Source organism: Thermobia domestica, chromosome 3 (assembly GCF_964235325.1).
Source record: "Thermobia domestica chromosome 3, izTheDome1.hap1.1, whole genome shotgun sequence".
Taxonomy (NCBI): domain Eukaryota; kingdom Metazoa; phylum Arthropoda; class Insecta; order Zygentoma; family Lepismatidae; genus Thermobia; species Thermobia domestica.
This window is the reverse complement of record NC_137456.1, coordinates 28,775-51,730: the sequence shown is the minus strand read 5'-3', so window position 1 is coordinate 51,730 and position 22,956 is coordinate 28,775. Positions and strand designations below refer to the sequence as shown.

Genomic DNA, 22,956 nt, shown 5'->3' with positions numbered 1-22,956 from the left:
AATTATGTGCAAATTTAGAAAAGAACTGAAAAAACGCACACACCCTATTCAAGCCCTTTCTATTCTTAGGTTTTGGTAGTTTTTTAATAGTTTCAAGTCGGCCCTCATCTATGGTCATCGTCCCACGTTCGAATTGAAACCCTAGATATTTTATTTTGGTTTGAAACAAAAGAGTTTTTGAAGGTGATACAGTTAATCCAGCTTCCCGGAACCTACTTACTACTTCCTCAACCAGTTTTTTATGTGATTCCAAATCAGGTGTAAATATTAACATGTCATCATAAAATATCTCTAAGTTATCCCCAATCAAGCCGTCTAATATTTTTTACATCAAATAACTCAAAACATGTGGTGAAGTTGATAGACCCATCGGCAGGCGCCGAAATTGATACATTTTATTTTTAGTTACAAAAGCTGTTACCTTTTTACTATTCTCAGTGAGCAAGCACTGATAAAAATTTTTCTTAAGGTCAATTTTTGAAAATATACGGTTATTTGATATACTAGAGATAACATTTTCAAGATCGGGTGACGGAAAATTACGTGTAATTATTTTCTTATTCACAAATCCATAAGCCACGACTAATCTCTTACTGTGGTCTTTATTTTCTACTAAAAAACACGGGCTGGAAAATGGAGAGGCATTAATCTCTTCTACCACCCCCTCTTTAATCAAATCTTGAATAAAATTATCCAATTCCTTTTGTTTATAGTTTGGTACACTATATGGTTGTAACTTAACAGGAGTATTTTCTACTAATTCAATTTGATAATAGAAATCCTTCACACACCTTAAACGATCCGTACTAACGTCTGAAAAAGAAGATACTAAATTATTTACATAAGTTTGTAACTCAGTATCTTTATCTAAAAGTTCCGAAGAAACTTTATAATTACCTTCTGAAGATGCTGCATTCTGGACCTGGAGCACCTCATGATCGACATAGGTTTCCAATTCTGCAGCCATTGTTGCTCTCCTAGCGCCTGCTGTCTTGATCTGCATGTCCGATTTTGCATGGTTCTAGCGAATCGACCAGCCTCCTCAACCCGATTCAAGCGTGCTGGAGTGGGATGGACTACGCTATCCCTAAAAGATAAAAAGTTCGTCCGAGGAGTAGACTGTTGCAGGTTAGATGTTGGATTTATAGGAATTATTAACTTCCTAGATTGAATTTTGTAAAGTCTGTTGGACACATCTATCACTGCTTGATATTTTCGATGGAAACTATTTCCCAATAAGAGGTCAAACTCTGAAGATGGAACTATATAAAAGTTTTCAGAAAACTGTTCAAAACCCATAGGAAAATATAAGCGGACACGTGATTTAACTGTCACTTGTTGTTCTCCAAGACCTACAGCTTGTAAATTAACGTCTATTTCTCTGATTTTACACTGTTTTTGCAGATTTCTAAAGAATATCTCACTCACAAAGCAGGACTCACTCCCCGTATCTAGGAGGGCACTGATTAATTTTTCTTTTATATATGCAGGCACGACTAGAAGATCTCTATTGTTTTTATTATATTGTGAAGAATTTACAGTTTGGAAACCAGATTTATTCACCAGTGACCCATGTTCCGAATTTCTACCTGTTCCTTTTTTGAAAATGTTTATTTGAACCCGAAGAACTAGTCACAATATTTTTCCGAATGGCACCTGTTTTACCTTGAAATTGTTCGCTACCTGATGACGTATGAGTATTGTCACTAGCAACTATTACATTTTGATTCAGTTCAGGATTTCCGTCTGAATATCTACTTTCTGCCAAATTTACGGGTTTACAATTTATACTAGGTTGACTAATAACGTTACAAATAGCCGTTTTATTCGTTATTATCTTATGGGGATTTTTATATACACTACCCATTACCGGTCCGACAGCATTCCGCAGTTTGTAATAATCATTACTATATCTATACATGTTATCAAAATGTAAAGCTGCGTCCTCAAGTTGTTCAAAAGTCATCGGTACCCCCTACAGTTGAAAAATTTATGAACCATTGGACTAACCATATTACAAATTAAATTACAAACAACTGGTTCCTCGAAATTCATATCCAAAACATGTATCAATGCCAATTTCTCTTCCACAAATTCATACAGAGTTTGATTTTCCCTCATAACTCGGTAAAATTCCAAGCGCATAAACTGCGTTCAAGCCAAAGGTGAGATGAATTTAATAACAAGTTGTCTACAAATGTCTCCCCAAACTGAACCTGTACCAATCATTGACTGTAAAAGGTAATTAAATTCCCCTTTAGTACGCGCTAAACTAGCTATTAAAATTACATCACACGGTAAATCCTTACTACGCACAATTTTATCTATTTTCAAAATGAACTGGAATGACTTCTCCGTATTTGTTCCGTCTACCAAAGGTAATTGATTAGTCTCGGCCAATAACAATTTATGCACCCCTTCGGTTGCTAATTTATTAAAATCAAAATTTAAATGCTCAGACCGCATACTATGTCTGTATACATTTCGTCTATCTAAGCCTGGAACAGAGGAAGAACGTATCCGTGGTCTCCCACGATTAGGTTCGACAAAGTTACCACTTAAATTTGATTCAACATTCTGAAAACAGGGATTTTCAAAAGCTACATATCCTACAAATCCTTCTTCACAACTTGAACTACTAGGTTCAAAATTATCAATATTTTCATAATTCTGCCTATTATCCATCTTTCCTGTAGCCAGAATTCAAAATTATCCGTATATTCTTCTCCTTTTACAAACAATAAATAAATGCGCAACAACTCGTGCCAACTTATGCTAGATGCACCGTCAAAAATTTTTCTCTCACAAATTTCATTTCTTCCATATATTTCCTGTATATTACTCTGCGGTTTTATTATTAACATTACATTCAAATTTAAACAAGTATATGGCCAAAACAAGTAGCACTTGAAGATTCGAAAGTTGTAACGTTGCATGCATACACACCAACCGTGGTCCCGTGATTAACTTGTCTGCAGGCAAAAGTCAAACCTTGCCTAACTACTAGAGACAGTTCCTCCCTTTACCTGCATACAAATTAATCACAAGCACACTTTGACGGGATAGTCGTTCCCCGATTCTTGTTTTGGCATGCAGGGTAAATTCACTGAAAAATTAAAAATCTCTTTTTTTTCCTCGTAGCGATTAGGCTTAATTTTGGAAACAGGAAATACAGGTAAAACTCTCAAATTTCAACTTGGAACAATTTGTTAAAAACCAAATATATATCCAACAATAACAATAAATATCCAAAACCTGAAGTAATTCGATTAAATTTCCCAACTTCTTCAAAAACTTTTAAACAAGTAATAACTCGAAAGATTAACATTAATTTTCCAAATCTTCAAGAAATCTCCAAAATAGTAAAACATTAATTTACCCGAAAAGTATTATTACTTCCAAAGATCCATTTTTTTCCGTACACATTGACTTACTGATCCCAAATACTGAAATTAACCTCTTTACGGTACTCACTGACGAACTGTTTCCAAGTATTGAAAATTAACTTCTTTATGGTACTCATTGACGAACTGTTTCCAAGTATTGAAAATTAACTTCTTTATGGTACTCATTGACGAACTGTTTCCAAATATTGAAAATTAACTTTTTTCTTTCCCAAAACCTACAATATTTCTCTGGTAGGTTAGGAATTACCAGTAATACGTCCACTCTTGTTTTAACTGGAATATTCATTTCTGTTAAATCCCAACATTATTAATGCGCTCTGAAAAAGGTTAAGCTCTACCATACACAATGATTATTGGGATTCGAACCCACATGGGAACTCCGAACCAATATGATGTGATCCAAACCAAAGAATTGGGGATCTTATGCACTATAATGGTAAATAATGAGAGGGCGAATAAATTTTAAATCTCCTTCCACTGCCAAAAGAGGTTAAATAATTCGTCCTCCCTTTATTTCCCAACACAGTACCAAGTTCAAGCCCAATTCTTCAAATAGGTAGAATATAGCACTCTACTTACCAAACCAGCATAAAAAAGATCACACATAATCTATTCTTCAAAATATACGGTTAACACTATATTCAAAGCCACTAAATTCATATAACATTATGTCAATCATCAGATAATTCCAAAACACGTTTTCCAAATAGAATTTCAATGTTAAACCCACGAAACAAAATTTAGATTAATTTCCATACTACTCTCTTATAACTATCCCTTACCCTTTCGAATCTTCAAGTGGCCGAGCCATCATCCGCTTCCACCTAGCAAGCTGCCGCTGGCTGCCGTCTCTTGACATTCGAGGGAACTCCTCTTAACTAGCACTTATAACTGAAGTGGAAGGGCATCTAGCGAGTAGAAGCCGTATTACTTAACTCCTAGCTTTACATTCAATATACAATATTTCAGTTCTATCACAAATCTCTTTTTTTTTTCTTCGACGAAAACGCTAATATACGTTACAATGTTAAGTTTGGCAGTAATACATCTTTGTATGTACTTAGGATCGTCTATGCATAAAGTTCAAAAAGATGGCATCAAACCGTAGAAATGTTAAAGTTCGTGCTCCTGCTTCGGGAAAAAATATTTGTGCTATCTCTGTGCTTTATCATTTCCATTGTGAATCCAGTAGTAAGGTTGCGGCTAGAGTCTGCGTTCGATAGTATCTCCAGTTGCAAATGGAGTGAAATATCGTTATCATTTATTGCTACAGAACACTCAATTAATATAATTTCAATGTTCAACACAGATGGCAAGAAATGAGTGACTTGGAAAACGTGATCCCACGCTAGAGAAGTGTACCAAATCAGGTGCTCCATACTCTGCGTCTAATGTGGTGATGTACAGAAGAATGTTGTTTAAAAGTGCAGTGAAGAGGAAACCACCTTTAAACTATACTACCAAAATATGCAAAGCATTAAAAACAATTTTACGGACTAAATATGGCTGTTTAGTGGTGAGTGAAACATGTCTGAAAGTATCGCTAAGGAACAGTGGAATACAGTTTCTCAACCAATTATCTACATAGAAAAACGACCGCAAGACCATAGAGGCGGATTGTTTGTAGTATTAAAATAAGTGGAGCAGCAGAGCACAGAATGATCTCGTACGTGACTGTGAAAGTATTTGAGCAGAGGTAAGTCTGTCCAAAAACAAGCTTCGTCGGGTGTTTCTGCAGACCATATAAGAACATTCCTCAAAGTTTACTTGAAACGTGCCACAAATTATTTCCAGATGATGTCACAAGATGACAAAGTTGCTCATTTTGGTGACTATACCTTGGGCTTAGATATGGATCTACAGTAAACATGGGATAACATCAGACGCAAACGACATCCCTTTGTCGAATATTCTACTCAAGCACTCGATTTGGGATAGTACAATTTTAATAACTCGCGTAAAAATAATAGCTTAGATTATGTCATCTCTATTTTTCCGACAGGATGCGTCACCTCATATAGAGTTCCTTCTCCCAGACAGCGAGTTCACCGTTCCCTATCTTACTCCCAATCCCAGAAGCCAGCAATGCAACTAAAAATGAAAGTTTGTACCTGACTGAAGGAAAGCCGCTTTGGGTAAAATTTGTAAAATACAACAGGTGTTACAATTGACACTTTTACTAGATGGAACAATAGACGAGGCACTGGATTCTTTCGGTCATGTTTTTAATGCAACAATAAATATTTTGTACTGTTCAAAAAGGAAAAACAATGAAAGTTAAAACAAGTCGCCACACATTACGAAATAATAATAAAAAAAAGCTTTGTGAACTGTGGTGTGCATTTCCAAATGAATACATATCTTAAAATATTTTCTGATGTAGGACTTAATATTAAAAAAGCTATTGAGATGCAGCAAATACCTAGACTAAATTAAAAAAAAAACTCAGACACCAGCATCAACAACACTAAACAATTTTGGTATATTGTCAGATCTAAGTCTAAAACTTTTAGCATACCTCTTGTAAAGTACAATGATGTATCAGGTGCACAAGTTGAGGAAAGAACAGAAAATTTTAATGAATTCTTTTGTAATAAATTCTCAACAACATAATCAACGTACTTTCCTGTTCAATGTGTTTACTGGTGTCCACTATATCTCATTTATCTATTACTCTTCCAGAGGATGAGTTACTCTTATTTTCTCTCCGGCCTGAGAGCCTCTGGCCAGGACAAAATAAACTAGACCTTTCTGCGTCCGACATCATACATTATCTCTTTTCCACTTTCGCTCATTTTTAATAGATGTTTCCGGAAAACCTGTTTTCCTTGTTCTTAGAAAAGAGCCCGTTTATCTCCCGCTTCTAAATGTGGATTAGAAAGTTATGTGTCATTTTAGAGCAACATCTCGCTACTCTGAAACATATCAATTCTCTGCGAGAAAATTATCAAACACATTACTTCCCGTTCAGTACAATCCCAAAGTTGGTAGTGTTGGGTGGACGGCCAATCTGCCGATAGAGGGAGCAAAACGTGATTTTTTCTTGTTTCCCCTTTACATAAAAATGTAAAAAGTTTCATTATTTTTCAGCCGCTGTTTCGTTTTTAACTGCCATAACATCAAAAATAAATCAAGAAGACCATATCTGTCCGAGTTAGCATTAGAGCTATTAAATGAAAACCTGAAAGCTCCTCCTAAAATATCAACTTTGCAAAAAAATTGCTAGTGTGCTTGGCACAATACACAAAACAAACTACCGATGATGAACCAGTCTAACCAATCTGAGGAGATATATGCTACATCTGCGGGTAAGGGAAAACAACAGAACTCGCCTTGAATGTAATGATTGTGGAAAAAACGTGTTCAAAAAGCAGTCAACAATTACCACTACTTGCAATACATGCCAGCAAACTCAGAAAGAGGACAGTGACGTGGATGTTGATTAACTTTGAACCCACCTTGAGTCTACATATTGTGGAAAAACATATGCAAAAGCACTCAATCATTACTGCCCCCCCTGCAATAAGTATCAGCATTATCACAAGCTAACTGACATGGATGTTGATAAGGTTAATACTGTTTTTTGTGTTTTGTTCAGTGTGTTCAGTCATATTTAGCAGTGTTGTAATTTAATTTAAACGTATACTTTTGGTCACAAATGATTTGTCTTTACTAAACCTAAATGCTTCAAAACATACAATTTGCATCATGCACAATGCTGAAAAATATAAATAATCGATCACGGCCGAATTGCCGTCGTCGCGAGCGGAAACGTGAATTGGCAGTACGTGAGATTGATAGGAGATATTGAACGAATTATATCGCACTTTTGACAACTGAGATGTTTAGCATTTGTATATTTTATCACGTGTGTAACTTGAATATAACTTTTTATGTACAAACATGAATTTTCAGTAACTAGTTTCACATATCTTACAATGTCTTTCCACTAACAAAATATTGACTTCATGTAAACGCTTTTCACAATTATGCACAGCCATCTTTTACCTGTATGAGATAGCATGTTTCCTCAAAATTGAACTTCGATTATACCATTCTTCATAGTCTTGACACGAGCAGTACCTCGCCATCTGTATTAAAATATCTGTTGCGAAATATAAACTTTAATTAAGTCCTTTCTACACACTTAGAACGCTTTAGTTTGTTCCTTAGTATTTAATTATATTTTTTTCTCCTGTGTGTTTTAACATGTGCATTGCAAAACGTGAGCTCCATATAAATCTTCTTTTCACCTGTGTGTTTTCGTATGTGTGAGAGTTTCATCTGTGTATTAAAATGTCCTGCCAAACTTGAACATAGACCAAATACTTTTCCGCAATCGTCGTATGTGTGAAGTTTTCCACTTGTGTATATTAAAATTTGTCTTGCCAAGCTTGAACGCGAATCAAATGACACACAAGAATCAGAAGTTGCTAACTCATTATTGGTAGATTTTACAGGATCGCGCTTTTAATTTTATAGAAGTATTGAAATACCGATATATTAGTACAATGGTCTAAAATTTTGTATGTTGGTTCGTTTCGACAGGTGTGACGTTGTCTTACAGTACCAGATACTTATAACATAAACAGTAGACTTTTGAATAAAACTTAAAACCTGATTTAACAACTTTTCTTATAAAACGAGTGAAAAGTTGGTAAGTCAGTATACTCAACAACTTCTGAGCACCCATTAAAGAATAGGTAAGGAATACGAAACATAAGTACGAACTTTATTTTTAACAACCCACATGCACATTCACTTTACATCATCATCCCGCGCTTTAGTAACGACTGTGAGCGAGAAGGAATAGAAGATAGTGTGTGACGAACTTTTGGTACACACCCTCTTTCCGAACATACAGCACGAATTCCGGTGAAGTCACTAACACTTTGGATAAGAGTGCCAGTAATGTCGCTTTGAAATCAAAGACGTCAACAACTGGAGTGCAATCATGTTCGCTATTATTAGTGAGTCATTTTTTGACACATACACCCTTAATACGATTTTAACCTAAAGTTTGTTTGATCAGTTTAACCGATTTGGAGGAGACGAGGACTTGATTTTTTGATCGCTTCTTATTTCCAATTTGTCCACAGTTCCTGTGAGTGAGCATGAAAGAATGTCCTGGAAACGGGTAATATAAATATATAAGATGAAAACAGAACTCCGCAACCATGTATCGGCCAGCAAGATGCAGCCAAAACGCAGATGGTCCAGAAAGTCTTAGTTTTGGAATAGACATGGAACACGTTTTTCCGCTGGATCTACACTTGTAGCTCATGAGGAAGGTGCATCCTCATTCTCGATGTCCCTAACTCCCTTACATATAAGAAGTCTCAGGAAGGGGTATATTCGGAGATTTTATCTTTAGATAAACATTCACTTGTGAAATCGTCATTGGAATCTTCCTGGGCTTCAGCCATCTTTTCACTATGCAGCAAACCCTGAGGAGGAAAGCAGAAGCGCCGTTCGTAGTGTACATGCGGAACCAATTTCCCGTAACACCTGCCCCAAAAATACAAACTTAATAACTTGTCTTCCAAAACTCACATTCCATTACAAAGGGCAGGTAGGACATTTCAAGGAGTTAATGTAGTCTGATTCCTTTAACATTTAATTCTATTGTAGACGTATTTAGTATGGTATTAATAGTGCACTTAACATTCCTTTCAAAAACTGACTTAACAAATTGTGAGTGCGTCAAATTCTTTTGTATTTACTATGCCTACTTACTTGTCTTACCAAAGCTGAATCGAAACTAAATCCTATTGAACACCCTACGCTTCTCTTTGGTTATTGAACTGTGCTTCAACATGCGATTTGCCAAATGTGAACTACCAGTAAATGTATTTGTACACTCTCCGCGCGTGAGATTTTTGTCCTCTGTAGATTAGCATTATATTTGCTATAGGTGAACCTTGAGTAAATACCATGCTACGCTCTTTGGTTTTTCACTTGTGTATTGAAATGCCTTGCAAGGTTTGAGCGTAGAGTATATCCTCTTCCACATCATTCACGTGTGAGATTTTGGTCCTGTGTAGATCAACACGTATGAACGTTGAATAAATTTCATTCCACGTTTTTTGCACGTGTGAGATTTTCTCCTGTGGATGTGTCTTGAGCCAAACTTGAACGTCGATTAAACGCCTTACCGCACTCTTGGCATGTGCGGTTTTTTTCCTGCGTGGATTAACATGTGTGTAGCCAAAGTTGAACGTCCATTAAATGCCTTACCACACTCTTGGCATGCGTAACCTTTTTCTCCTGTGTGGATTAACATGTGTGTGGCCAAATATGAACGGTGATTAAATGCCTTACCACACTCTTGGCAAGTGAAACCTTTTTCTCCTGAGTGGATTAACATGTGTTTAACCAAAGTTGAACGTCGATTAAATGCCTTACCACACTCTTGGCATGTGTAACCTTTTTCTCCTCTGTGGATTAACGTGTGTCTAGCCAAATGTGAACGTTGATTAAATGCCTTACCACACTCTTGGCACGTGTGAGGTTTCCCTCCTGAGTGGATTAAGATGTGTGTAGCCAAATGTGAACGTTTATTAAATGCCTTACCACACTCGTGGCATGAGTGTAGTTTTCCTCCTGTATGAATTAACATGTGCGTAGCAAATCTTGAAAATACACTAAATTCCATTCCACATACTCCGCAGATGTGGGATTTTTCACCTATATGCACTAACTTACCGCTTGACAAAGTTGAACTTTGACTAAAGCGTTTATCACTCTTTTGGTACGTATCACGCTTTTCACTTTCCTGTGGCAGCATATGTCTTGACAAACGTGATCGATGAAATCCTTTGCCAAACTGCATCGAAGTATGTGATTCCCCATCTGAATGAGAAATTGTTTCCTTTAATGTAATAAACGTATCCTCTTCTCCGTGGAAAGCTAATACGTTAGAGTGCCTGTAACAAGTTCAACCAACAAGGAAATGTGAATGGAGATAATGATTAAGTAGCAACAAAAAATATAATCATTCGCTATATTTCATGATAAGATTATACTTAATTTGTTTTATTACATAAAATATTGTAGAAATATGAAATGGAGTACCACAGAGAAGTCTCCATATCTCTCTATTCCCAAAATAAGAGGCTGTAGTTTGTTTCACTATATCAAATTGAACCATCATTTATATCGTGCCGGTCATAAGTCTTTGACCAGGTAATGGTACCTGCTTCTAAACAAATGCGCAGTATGAGAAATAAATCTCTCTTATCTGTGTTTCACTTGGAGAAAATATAAACTTGCGATCCAAAGGTTTAAGAGCAAGTCAACTTACTAATATAAAGTATACCGAAGATCTCTTACTTATATCATCATAAGAGGAACATGAAAAGCTTTTTGAATCGAATAAAAAAATAACATACAACATTCCAAGCTGAGGCTGAGAAACTTAACGTAACCAGACTAAAGACGAAACATTTACAGCGTATTGATCATGGTTAAATGTTCTAGGCGGTGGACCACCAATCTGGAGAATCTTCGACCGAATACACCTCGAGCATTTTTTTTTTACTTTAGGAATTTTGATGGCGATTGATCGAAGATAACACACGCTTTATTACATTCAAATATCTGAATACTCGTTTGTTTCAACACTTGAACTATCAAATTTTCAGGAATAATACTAGTAATAATAACAATTATGTCGAAGAATTAAAAACTTATTATCGCTCAGGTCATACCATTACAAGCAGAAACGTGATATTAGGCAAAATAGATTTCGGTTTAGTGTAATGTTGCCCATGAAAAGACGATTTTCTCATCTCGATTCTAAAACAAACAAAAAAAAATCGGGATGAGACGTAACATTTTGATGCTCGACGGGACAAGGTTAACTCACACTATCGTCACGCTTTGGAGATGAGAACCGAGACGTGACGAAAAGTATCGGAAACATTTCTCGTCTTATCTCGATTCTCGAAATTGTGCTTCTTTAAGCAACAATTGCTATGTAGACTGAATCTTATATATTATTTTGTTACTTTGTATTTCAGAGCTCACTGAATTATGGTCTGTGTGTATATTTTTGTAGCAAAGCTTTTATAATTACATCTGGAAACTAGGGATGGCCACACTTTCCGGAAAAACGGAAAACGGAAAATTTTCCGGAAAATCGGAAGGCGGAAAATTTTCCGGAAAAACGGAAGGCGGAAAATTTTCCGGAAAAACGGAAACGGAAAATCGGAAGGCGGCAAATTTTCCGGAAAACTGAAAATTTTCCGGAAAATTAAAATGTTCACTTGGAATAGTGACATTGGTCTTCTTACATTAAGAAATATAACGAAAAATGCTACGCGAAAACAACCTGTAAATTAGGCAATGCTCTTCACCATCTAGTGCTAAAGAAACGGAACTCAAAATTAACAGTGGATAGGAGAGAAAAGGTCGAGTAAATCAGCGACAAAACATTCCTTCCTCCTACACCTATTTGTACACTTGCTTAATCATGTACTTTTTTGTTTGCGTGAGGGTTTGCAGATCATTCGTTTGCACCGGGAAATTCCCAACATGCGTGTGTTTCGGGGAATCCCCGATTATGCGTGTACCTGAGGGTAGAACTCTGGCAGTAGAGCTGGCAGTGTGTTATTAATACAACTGGTATGTTTATATTCCAACCATTTCTTCATTGCTTATCGTGATCACGGTGATCTGTCAAGGTCACACATCCTGGAGGGCCGGGGGCAGCTCCCTCAAAGTTCATGTGGACCCCGCATTCTATTTATAAATATACAATATTTTGCACAATTTGAATTCAGTTTGTCTTAAAACCCTCATATATACCTTCTGCATCTGAATGGATCCCCAAAGTTACAGAGAAATCGGCGCCCTAGATTGATTCTATAGAATCCACACGCAGTAGTATTGGCGGGAGTACACTACGTATTCCAACTGAGCTCAGGCGTTAGAACACCGGATTAACATTCAGAAGGCCGATGTTCGATTCGAGCACTCTATCGTCCCGATGAGTTTTTCTTCTGTAAGTTTATTACTCAGTTACATCCGACCTGTGTCATAGACTTTTTAACCCTAAGATAAATTCAGTTCTACTGATGTAATTCAATTTTACACTTTACCCTAGTGTTACCATCTTGCAACTATAAGCGTCACGAATTCCAAATACCGGTACTATTGACTATAAATACCATAGTATGTAGCACTACTTGAAACTAGCGCCAGCTATTCATATAATGATCTATTCCACATAATTCTCTTAGTAACTTTTTCCGCTAATTTCTCTTAAACTGAAGGACGATTCCACCTAGTCATCGATACATCAATTCAGTTCTCAATGCTGACTTATTATCTATGTTTCTGTATGCATTTGAAAGTTTTACTTATTATTAGAGCAACCCAAAAGCATACAAAGCATAAAAAGCATAATAGCTATTTACACATATGATTGGTACCTTGAACATGGTTGTGGCTGTCTAGGGGTCCAGAAGAAACTAATTTTAAAAGCATAATTTTAGAAAGTAAAGCATAAAGCATAATTTAAAAGATATAGCACAATTCTTTAAAAAAATCTCTTTAACTACAAGTTTAACATACTGTATTAATATTTTTAAGAAACAATATTTACAATGCAAAATCATTGAGAACATAACAATGCAACAATGAAAAGCTTATTTTTATTTCTGTAAACTTTTTGGTCTAATCTTTTGACGTGGAGAAAAGAATAAAGGACAAAAAGAAAACTTCCACCAACAATGAATAGTACACAAGAACTCCACACTATACTGTTATGTGTACCTCTTGAAGTTGGGCACTTTCTGTACTTATTGGTGGCATCTTTTACTTTCCCTTTCTGTATATATGCACCTCTAAGGCGCACACAAGTGATTAAAAAAAACTGACTCGAGTAAAGCCTCGCTTTACAATGCATTATGTAGTATTATTTATAAGTAGCTGACGTGCCGCTGCTTATTAAAATTTTACGGTCAAAATTACTAGAAATCCTATTCTAAACATACACAAATCACACTTATTTTCTGTAAGTTGGCCACTTTTTGATGGATCCGATGGTGGCCAACATAGACAGGTTTCACTTATCCGTTACTCTTTCACTTCTATAGAGATAAATGTTGAAAAAATTGTTAATTTGAAGCATTTCTAATTTGAATAGAAAGTTAAGGAAGAAGGTGGAAGGTATCGTCGGGACGCTGATCCGATCGCAGAAGAGCTGCTCGACATCTTATACACTTTTTCTCTATGAAAATTAAATAGCAGAATTATTAATCACTTACTAAACAACAGCTGCTACATACCTGTTACCATTTTCGTTTTGTAGCGATAAATGTTGAAACCGGAGACGGATAATTTTAACCACGTGCACTTTGAATTAAATTTCAACGGAAAAAATAAACATACTATTTGAATCGATTACAGGAAACTACAACGTGATAGATTTTAGCATTCTAACTCTACGAAAATAAGTATTGAAATTGGAAGTAATAGTAAATTTGAAGTACTTCCGTATTTGACGGTATCGTGAATAGTCATTATATATTGTATACAGACGCTGAGTCGCGTGCAGAAAACTGATTCTGGTTATCTGCTTGTTCTATGGCAACGGAAGTTGAAAACTATATCGAATCGGATGTAACAGTAAATTTGAAAACCGTTCGTTTTTGGGAGAGCTCTGTAGTAATCACGATATGTATAATTTAAAAATTGAAATGTTTCCAGAAAGCCGCACTTCACTGTCTGTTACCTTCTCAGTTCTGTAGGGATAAATGCTGAAATCAGAAATGGCTAATTTGAAACGCTCACGGTTTGAATAGAGGGTGGACGGAAGAGATGGACGTATTATTGAGAAGCTGAATCGATTGTACGAAACCGTATCTCGATATCTCTAATCGTCTTTACTCTACAGAAATCAGTATTGAAATTACAAGTTTAGAGAATTTCAGTAACCTCCGTTTTTGTAACGTACTGTTGGTTATGATATGCCCACTACAAACCCTCAATCAGTTGCACAAACCATTTGTTAATGTCTGTTACGGTTTCCATCGTACAATGACAAATATGAACACCACAAATGGTTAATTTAAATCGCTCCGCCTTGAATAGGGCTTAGTGGAAATAAAAATAACTGGCAATAGCTGTTGAAGTTCGAAAGATGTTTCAAATAGAATGGTTGGGAAATTTTTCATTGTTCGTACCTGAGATATTCTTACATTCTCTGACGCTTTCTTCATCGGTTTGGTATTTCGTGTTGGAAGGCCTCACTTCAATTTTTACGGCCATATATGGCCGAGGAACAAGGACTGTTCACGTGATAATAATGTGCTTAGTGAATGCTCCTTTGAGTCTGATTTTCGGGACAATCACCAATTTCCACCTACCCACTTTTATAACTAAAAGCTTATTGGATAATAATTCTGGTCCGGACGCTAGGAGTGAACATCGGGTTTTTCACGGTTGGCCATATACAAGCTTTGGTTGCTAACTAGAACGCTCAGTGTGTGTGTGGTACGCCTGCCTGTTTGGCACTTTGCAGAGCACTCACCAAGGCGAGTGGGATCCGTTATTTTTCAAAAGTAATAGAAGGAAGCGCTCCCCTTGGAAGGGTTGAGCTAAAGTGAAAGTTTAATTTTGTGAGTTATCTCAAATGAAATAATATATACATATATAATACGTGCTAACATTCTCAAGTTTGTCTGTAATATCAGTTTTTACGTAATGAACGTTTGAGTTCGAATCGTCGAGTAACAGGAACTACCAGCATCAGTTAAGACTATCACTCACTTATACCAGCGAAATTAACCTCCGTAGCTCCAAACTTATCCTACCCTCCGCCCAAGGAACCTTCTGTGAACCTGTTATGTAGTGAATTCTACCCCAGGGCCCGAGTGATATCAGCTAACCGGTCGAAGATTAACTGTGAGTGGTTAAAACATTGCTTTGTTAATATATTTAAAAGCCACCACTTCGTTGAACGTACTCAAACAGAAATAAGAGAGGAAAGGTTAAAATAATCAAAGAACGTCAATAATAGTTTCTTGATTGCTTGTAATTTTCTGTGTCATTTTAATTGTATATTTCGTATCTAGGAATATTATACTTTTACATAGGCCCTGTGATTTATATTGTATAGTAATTTATGTCCGTTGATACTTTTGTCAAAATCTACCGTTTGTACATATTTTATTTTACGGTACTTACGTTTTATTGATCTGTGTGCCCAGATTCGGTTTCAATAAGATATAAGTGCGGAAGTGATCGTGACCTGCCGTGGTAAAGCTGGGGTAAATGCAAATGAATATTTAGGTTTACAGAATTTCAACACCGGCAGGGAAAAACACGATCACAGCTGAGAGGAGCGCAACAAAAATTTGAATTGAAAAGGTCTTGAAATAGAACGAATTGAAACTTTCTTTATAGTTTCCAGCTAGGGATATTCTTACAAATTTCTAAATTGTACAAAGAACAAACTCTTAATTTGTTAAACTTAACTACTAAAAATGAAAATAAATAAATATTTTTTTTCCGTAAAGGTGGTTGTAGAATAGTTGCAAGTAAACGGTAAAATCCGAAACAAGTTAGGAAAATATTTCCAATGCTTATCTCCTAAAAAATTTTTTAGGATCTTACAGAACGAATGGGCCTAGATATGAATCAAACAATTTCTTACTTTTTTATTTATTTGGGACGTGTTTCCAAACTGTAGTGATTATTGATGTCATTTTCGATTTCGAGTGGTGAATGTTTTAAGAATTGTTATAAATATTTTTATACATCAATGGAACCATTATGTATTGTTCTGGATTACTCAATAGGTTATGATTATTAATATATATTTTTCGGTTATATCTTTTGCATGCTATAATAAACAAATGATACACAATACGAATTTTTTGCACAGTATTTGATAAAAATTCTTATTACAAACTTGTATTTTACCAGACGCCAGGCGAAATAACACTAGCTTCAGGTAAAAATTGCATATACAAACAATTTTGAAATAAGAAACTGATAAGAATAAATAAAAAAACACATTCTTGCGATTTCCATGTCTATTCCCGGTACATTTATAATTCCTTATCATAATTATAATAATAATTATTATTATAAAATTTAAGCAAAATAATACTAATTAGATACACCTACTGCGCCAAAAGACTATGGATTCGATACTGATAGCGGCCCCATTTGATCATTTTTTCATCTCTACTCCTCCTAATACTTTGGGGTCTTTCACATCTATAGTACCCTTTTCCATAATACCCATATAAGTGTATATTAACTTGCTGTTATAAATTAGTATACGAATCGAGCTTGATACTCCTAACGTGATGACAGACAGAGAGAAAGAGTAAATTAATAACATCTTCTTAGCACTTCCTCTTTCCCAGTTAAGGTTAACCAAATAATAATATATAATCTACTGTTTATTAAAAACTATGATGTCTTGCATAAAACTACTTTGAACTACCATAAGGCGGGGTTACATTGCACATCGGGCGTTACTTTGCACAAAATTTTAAGAGAGTTTCAGTTTTCTGTTGGGAAAACCATGAGCAGTAAAGAGGAAGTTTCAACTGCCACCGTAAGATAGAACATGTAACTGTATTTTGGCTATAATGTTGGCGGTTAAATTCAGTTCCAATTACCGAGAAACTTTGTTCTTGTAGAGGTATTGAAAGCAGTCACTGTAAAGGCTGATAAAATTTGAAAGATATCATCGATAAGAATTTGCATCAAAGTTAAGTTAGTTTCGCAGAATACTATCATGTATAGTGGGACTTTGAGGCAGTAGTTGAAATTGAAATGTGTAACGTTTTAAAGTCATAAAAAACGTAAAACTGGGAGGTGTTTCAGCATCTACTCGCGGTTACTTTGCACCGGTCCAAGATAACACTTAGATAGGAAATTATTATCACTGGAGCCTCCTGTGTTTTAAATTTAGGTAAATTTCCTATTTACGTAGACGCCGGAATGAATTTTTTGTTAGAAAATAAATTGTGAACAGTAGCGTATCCAGAAAAGTAGTTTGAGAGGGGCTTGATTCAAAAAGACTGTTTTTTTTTTTTTTTGGGAGGGGAGTGGACTTGCAGCTTATACATGTAGGACTCACTAACAATAGATTTTTAGGCAAATCTTTACTTTCAGTCAAACAGTGACTGCAATCAATTCATCTGATCCGGTTACCGGAGCAGTTTACGAATCATTCCTAAGCTGCTCCCGGAACTGGATCAGATGAATCGGTAACAGTTACTGTCCGAGTCAAAGTAATGTACAATGTTAAGAATTATCCTGTAAGTACAAGGGCCAAAATGTTACTAAACACTATACCTAATCAATTTAGGTGAAGCGGTGACTATCAATATTGATATCTAAATCTAGTGCTTCCCCAACACCCTACTCAAGTACCATAAAAACATCCCAAAAACCAATATTTAGTCAAACCAGTACTATAAAGCTAACGTAAGAAGGAATTAAAAAAGATACTCATCACTAATTATAAATCAGAGCAGCATGACGAGGAAAAATAAATTACATCTCACCAAGATAATGGAACCACCAGGAACAAAACAAATATTTGTCAAATACTCAAATCCAAAGCAAATCAAGAATAAAAATAATATCAACTAAAAATGGAAAGCACTCACCGTTTCGCCATACCAGAACACTCATGAATAATGAACTCATAATTGATGATTCACGAAAAAATAAGATAGCAAGAACACATGTGCAATACTGAAGTTCACATTACTGAAAAATGTTCCTTTCCGCACAGACGTCGATTTATTAAAGCGAGCACACTTGTTATTATTACAAACATGACTTACAAATAAACACCCACTTTTACCATACGTCGGAAATATTTTCAGTCTTCGGCCATAACCATGACAGGTTTTCTCTAACTCAAATAAACCACACAATACTGCAAAGCGATATGAGTTAATATCCGAATCTAATACAAACTTATTTAAAAACGACAAGTTCAAATTAAATTCATGTTACGGTTTCTGAATCGCACTTGCTAACTCGATCGTCGCTATGAAACGAAAATTCAATTACCCGCTCACTGCATTCCACACATACAAGCAGACAGAACATGAGACGTCACAGTAACAAACTATTATATGACTACAGAGACACCTAGTGAGAAAAATATGAACTACCACCAATTTTTCAAAAACGAACAGTTCTAACAAGTGACTCAGGCAGAAAGTTCCAGCAAGTGACTAAACCGATAAGAACCGATTAAAGTCACTGTTTGAGTCTAATTAAGTACTTGCCTTTAAAAAAAAATCATGCAATTTTGAGTCATGCAATCATGCAGCCTAAAAGTTACAAAACCCGTAAATCTTCCACTGATTACGGTTCAAATGATAAATTTGGACAAAAGGAATAACCAAATGAAATCAATTCACGAGGATAAATTTTCCTGTCCGTGAGTTGGCACTTTTGTGGGACATATGCTAAACTATTAGAATGTGGTTCCTGAGTCGGTACCAGAAAATACATAATTTTCTTTAAAAATATCGATATTTCAAACTAAGTACTGATACCGGTACCATCATTCTAATATCAATATTATAAAATGCATGCAGTTTTGTGTAGAAAGTAAAATGTTTAAATAGTGAAGGGAAAACATTGCACAGAAACGTATATTCAACATACTTTTTTGTATGTTGTGCAAAGTAACCCCACCATTAAAACATTACAAATTCAACAATTACATCAAAGTCCCATTATGCACACTAGTATTCTACGAAACTGACTTAATATTGACTGAAATTCTTTTAAAATTTAGCGGTCTTTACAGTGACTGCTTTCCATACCAGTTCAACAACAAACCCTCCCCGTAATTAGAACTGATGCGGACCCCCAACATTAACGCCAAAACACAGTTACAGGTTCTATCTTACAGGGTAGTTGAAACTTCATGTTTACAGTTCATGGTTTTACCGACAGAGGACTGTGAAACTCTTTTCATATTTTGTAGGTAGTAATGCCCAATGTGCAAAGTAACCCCTTGTTACGGTAGCTAGTAACAACTAATGATGGTTAAATTCCCGGGAAGATATTTTTAGGGAATATTCCCCAGAAGATTCCCAAAATGGGATGTTATCCGAGAATTTATGTACAATCAGAAAGAAAATTGCATTCTATTACTATATGATTTCAAAGTTGAATTAAATTTTATATCACAGCATATTATGACTGTTGTCCTAAGAGGATTCTTTAAAATATATATTCTGAACGGTACTATGTTACTTTATAACAGTTTATTATATTTAGAGAGTACGCATAAATGTATATTTATTTACAATATGTTCTATCAATTAAATATGTGGGAAAAAATTATATAGTAATAATTTAAATTTATATGTAAGTGGATTTGCTCAACTTGACTCTATCACTGATATTATAACACTTCAAATTTAAAAATGTTATAAACCAATTAGGTTGGGTAAATGCTAGAAGATACATGTCTCACCAATTTAAAAACATTTGCGCATACATATTTATGTTCACAAAATTTGCAAGATACTTACTTATCTTTATATTTTAGCACGTAACATTGCCTTACACGACCTTTCATTCTACCTATTTCTAGAAATTCCATACGTTAATTCACATGTAAAAGAAGTCCGAGTACCTCTTCAGAACTTCAAGTCAGAGGGACGAGACAGACCGACGTCTAGTATTAATGGTGGTTCAGGGTTTATTAATAGTACTTCATCTTATTTCTACATAATTCTAAATTACTTTACAAAATGGTTCTTTTTCATCATTTGTAAAGTAATACTTTGCTAATTTTGGCTGTTCTTTAGCATTGGGGGCCAGCTTTTGCACCTACTTTTTTGCGATATTCTATTCCGATGCGGCTGTTTTATAGTTTCATACGTTAAATTACGTTACCGACATTAAATTTAAACATCTTTGCAGACCGAGCGTTAGCGAATGAAGGCGGATTAGAGCCCCGCATGGCACGTTGTTTTCTATCTTCTTTACCAACAGTTCACGTTCTTGTCTCCCATAAATCACTTCCACTTACCTTACTGTTTTGTATAAATCCCCTACTTCCCTAAAAAAATGCGCTCCATTTTTTTTTTTTTTTTTTTTTGGCTACTTGAACATCACTATCAACTCATTTCTTCCGTAAATCATACTATTTTTTGCTAGCTTTGGCCCCCCAATACTAAACAATTAGTTTACCTTTTAGTGAAAATGGAAATGGCACTTAAAAAATCATATTATTAGTTATATAAAGTACGTCAAATAATTTTAAATTTTTTAACCTCCAAATTCTTTAAAACCTAGAATTAAATCATAATATATTAAAACAAAGTAATTAGTCATATGGTTCTTATAATTTGGAAAATAAAGTAAAGAAATGGAAATAAATTCCTTCCCGGGAATTTATAGGCCAGGGAAAAAACCCGGGAATATTCCCATTTTTTAAATTCCTTCCCACCGGGAATATTCCTACTGCCCATCACTAGTAACAACTGTAAGCGAAATGAAGTATCAAAATTAAATATGGCAAATCATAACACGGAACTAGAAAAATGTTCGGGAATGAAGTAATCCATATAATTAAGAAGTTACGTCCATAATATATTGTGTTACTTCGGAACACAAATATACAAGCAAAGAAAGCATTTCAGGATGTTACCTATAAAATAATTAGGAACGTACATGAACGCATTCAACACGTAATTCATATAAGTTATCCTAAATACAGAATTTTGCGTATCCTCGTTTACCCACATTCTGCGTAATGCCCTAATCTACATAGCAATCTTATTTTTACCGGCCATCTAGCACATGCTGGTTAGCGTTGTTTTCACAATAATTTACATATCATATACGTTCACTAAGCCCCTATATTGAGAAATGGAGGTCCATACCCTAGAAATGATTCCTGGGAATGTAAAAACTCGACTTCCTTGAAAGAAATGAGTGCAGCTATGAAGTGGATTGATGTATGGACCTCTACAATTAATGAACATTCATTGTTGGTTAAAATATTCTTTATCTTGTATTTTGCTTATGTCTTTCGAAGCCCTCCCGAAAAATGAGACTAGACCCATTTGAGGTAAATCCTAAGTAAAAATACAAACGTTCATAGCTTTTGTTCCAATATAATACATTCCACGTTTAGATTTGGAAAATTTTAGGATAATTACCATTCTCACGATTTGTTATTTTACACAAGTCTCCATATAAATATACAATATCGTCGAGCACCCATATTTTAAATATGTGCAACAATTAGTGACAAATGTGTAATCAATAATAAAGAAATAATTATTTTATCAAACTATGAACTACATAAAATGTGTATGAGTGGTATCAATCTTACTTTTATTTGGTATACAGCTAGTCTATGTGTGCTATGCCATTTCCAAATTGTAGGTTACTAACTTACGTTGGAGATATCTCGTATACCTAAATATTTCTCGTGAAGTATTGCTTTTAACCAACAAAGTTTCCGAACGCATGTAACCGTATTATCAATCTGAACCAGTTAGTATATGCAAAATTGAACACTACCTTTCTGGCCGAACTGAATTTAAACTTATTTTTGTTAATTGTTGGGAGTCATTAGAGTACGACGCGCAAGTCTCCTGAACCACTATTTTTCTTAGCGTTTCTATATTACTTTCAAATGCAGGATCTTCTACTGCTAATTCTGATTTCACCCTCTCAACTTTTGGTTTCACATCCAAAGAACACATAGTTGTATCCTTGTCCATTGTTTCCTCTCCTTCCGTTGTAGATAATATTAACTCTTTGTTGTCAGTCATCAGTTCGTAGGTCCACCCTTTCCCTTCGAGTGGATCTTCCTGAGGTAAGTCATAAGCAATTTCTTCTTTGCACATCAATTCCACCTTAAAAGACGCCTCACCAGCCATTGTGAATTGAAATATAATAAGAATTTAACACTGTTCTTATACTTCCCTTATATTTTATGTTGCCATGTTAACGAAATGATTTAAAAAAACGTTCACAACAGCGTTGCCAGGTCACAGTTCGGAATTATTCAAAACCTGATCGAAATTATGCTAGATTCGGTCAAATTATGCTAGATCCCCATAATTACTAATTCAGGAGTTTTAAAAGGAAAACAAAAACAAAGTTGAGATACGATAACATAACTTAAAATACGCAGAGCGCAAGAATGCGTGGATAGAGCTCAATACTTCACGCAACAAAGCTTTAACTCAATAAACTAATGCAGTCGTTGCCAGACTCAATGGTGTATATATCGTATAAATGAATTCAAAGTGTTCATTCACATATTTTAAAAGAAAATTACCACGCAGCATAAGCGGAGTTGGGAATTGTCTGCTGGGGGGCAGATTTTTGGTTAGTCTCGGACCTTTCATTTCAGGAATAATGATGGTCATGAAGTCATAAATAAAGATGGTGAAGTTGTCAAAAAGTTGGGGGGAGAATGGCTCCCATAGCTTCGCTCAAGTCTCGCAGTTAAAGGATTAGAAAACCCTGGGTGGAGCCAAAAAAAAAGAAAAGAAAAAGCCCAAAGGCGTTTCTAACTTCG

The 22,956-nt window shown here is 35.3% G+C and overlaps 1 protein-coding gene across 2 annotated transcripts in view; it reads right to left on the bottom strand.

Annotated features, from left to right (window-relative positions):
- LOC145682363 (uncharacterized) overlaps positions 1-22,542 on the bottom strand; it is a 106,264-nt gene extending 83,722 nt beyond the window's left edge. Inside the window, exons 1-2 of one of the 2 annotated variants that reach the window (XM_081753937.1) lie at positions 21,948-22,542; positions 898-10,333 (exon numbers count right to left, since the gene is read on the bottom strand). In XM_081753937.1, the coding sequence (XP_081610063.1) occupies positions 9,559-10,333; positions 21,948-22,309 (1,137 nt within the window). In that variant the 5' untranslated portion in view covers positions 22,310-22,542 and the 3' untranslated portion in view covers positions 898-9,558. Of the gene's footprint in view, positions 1-897; positions 10,334-21,947 lie in introns of those variants that run through there. The other variant, XM_081753938.1, reaches the window with a different exon arrangement.
- Between the last annotated feature and the right edge of the window lie 414 nt (positions 22,543-22,956).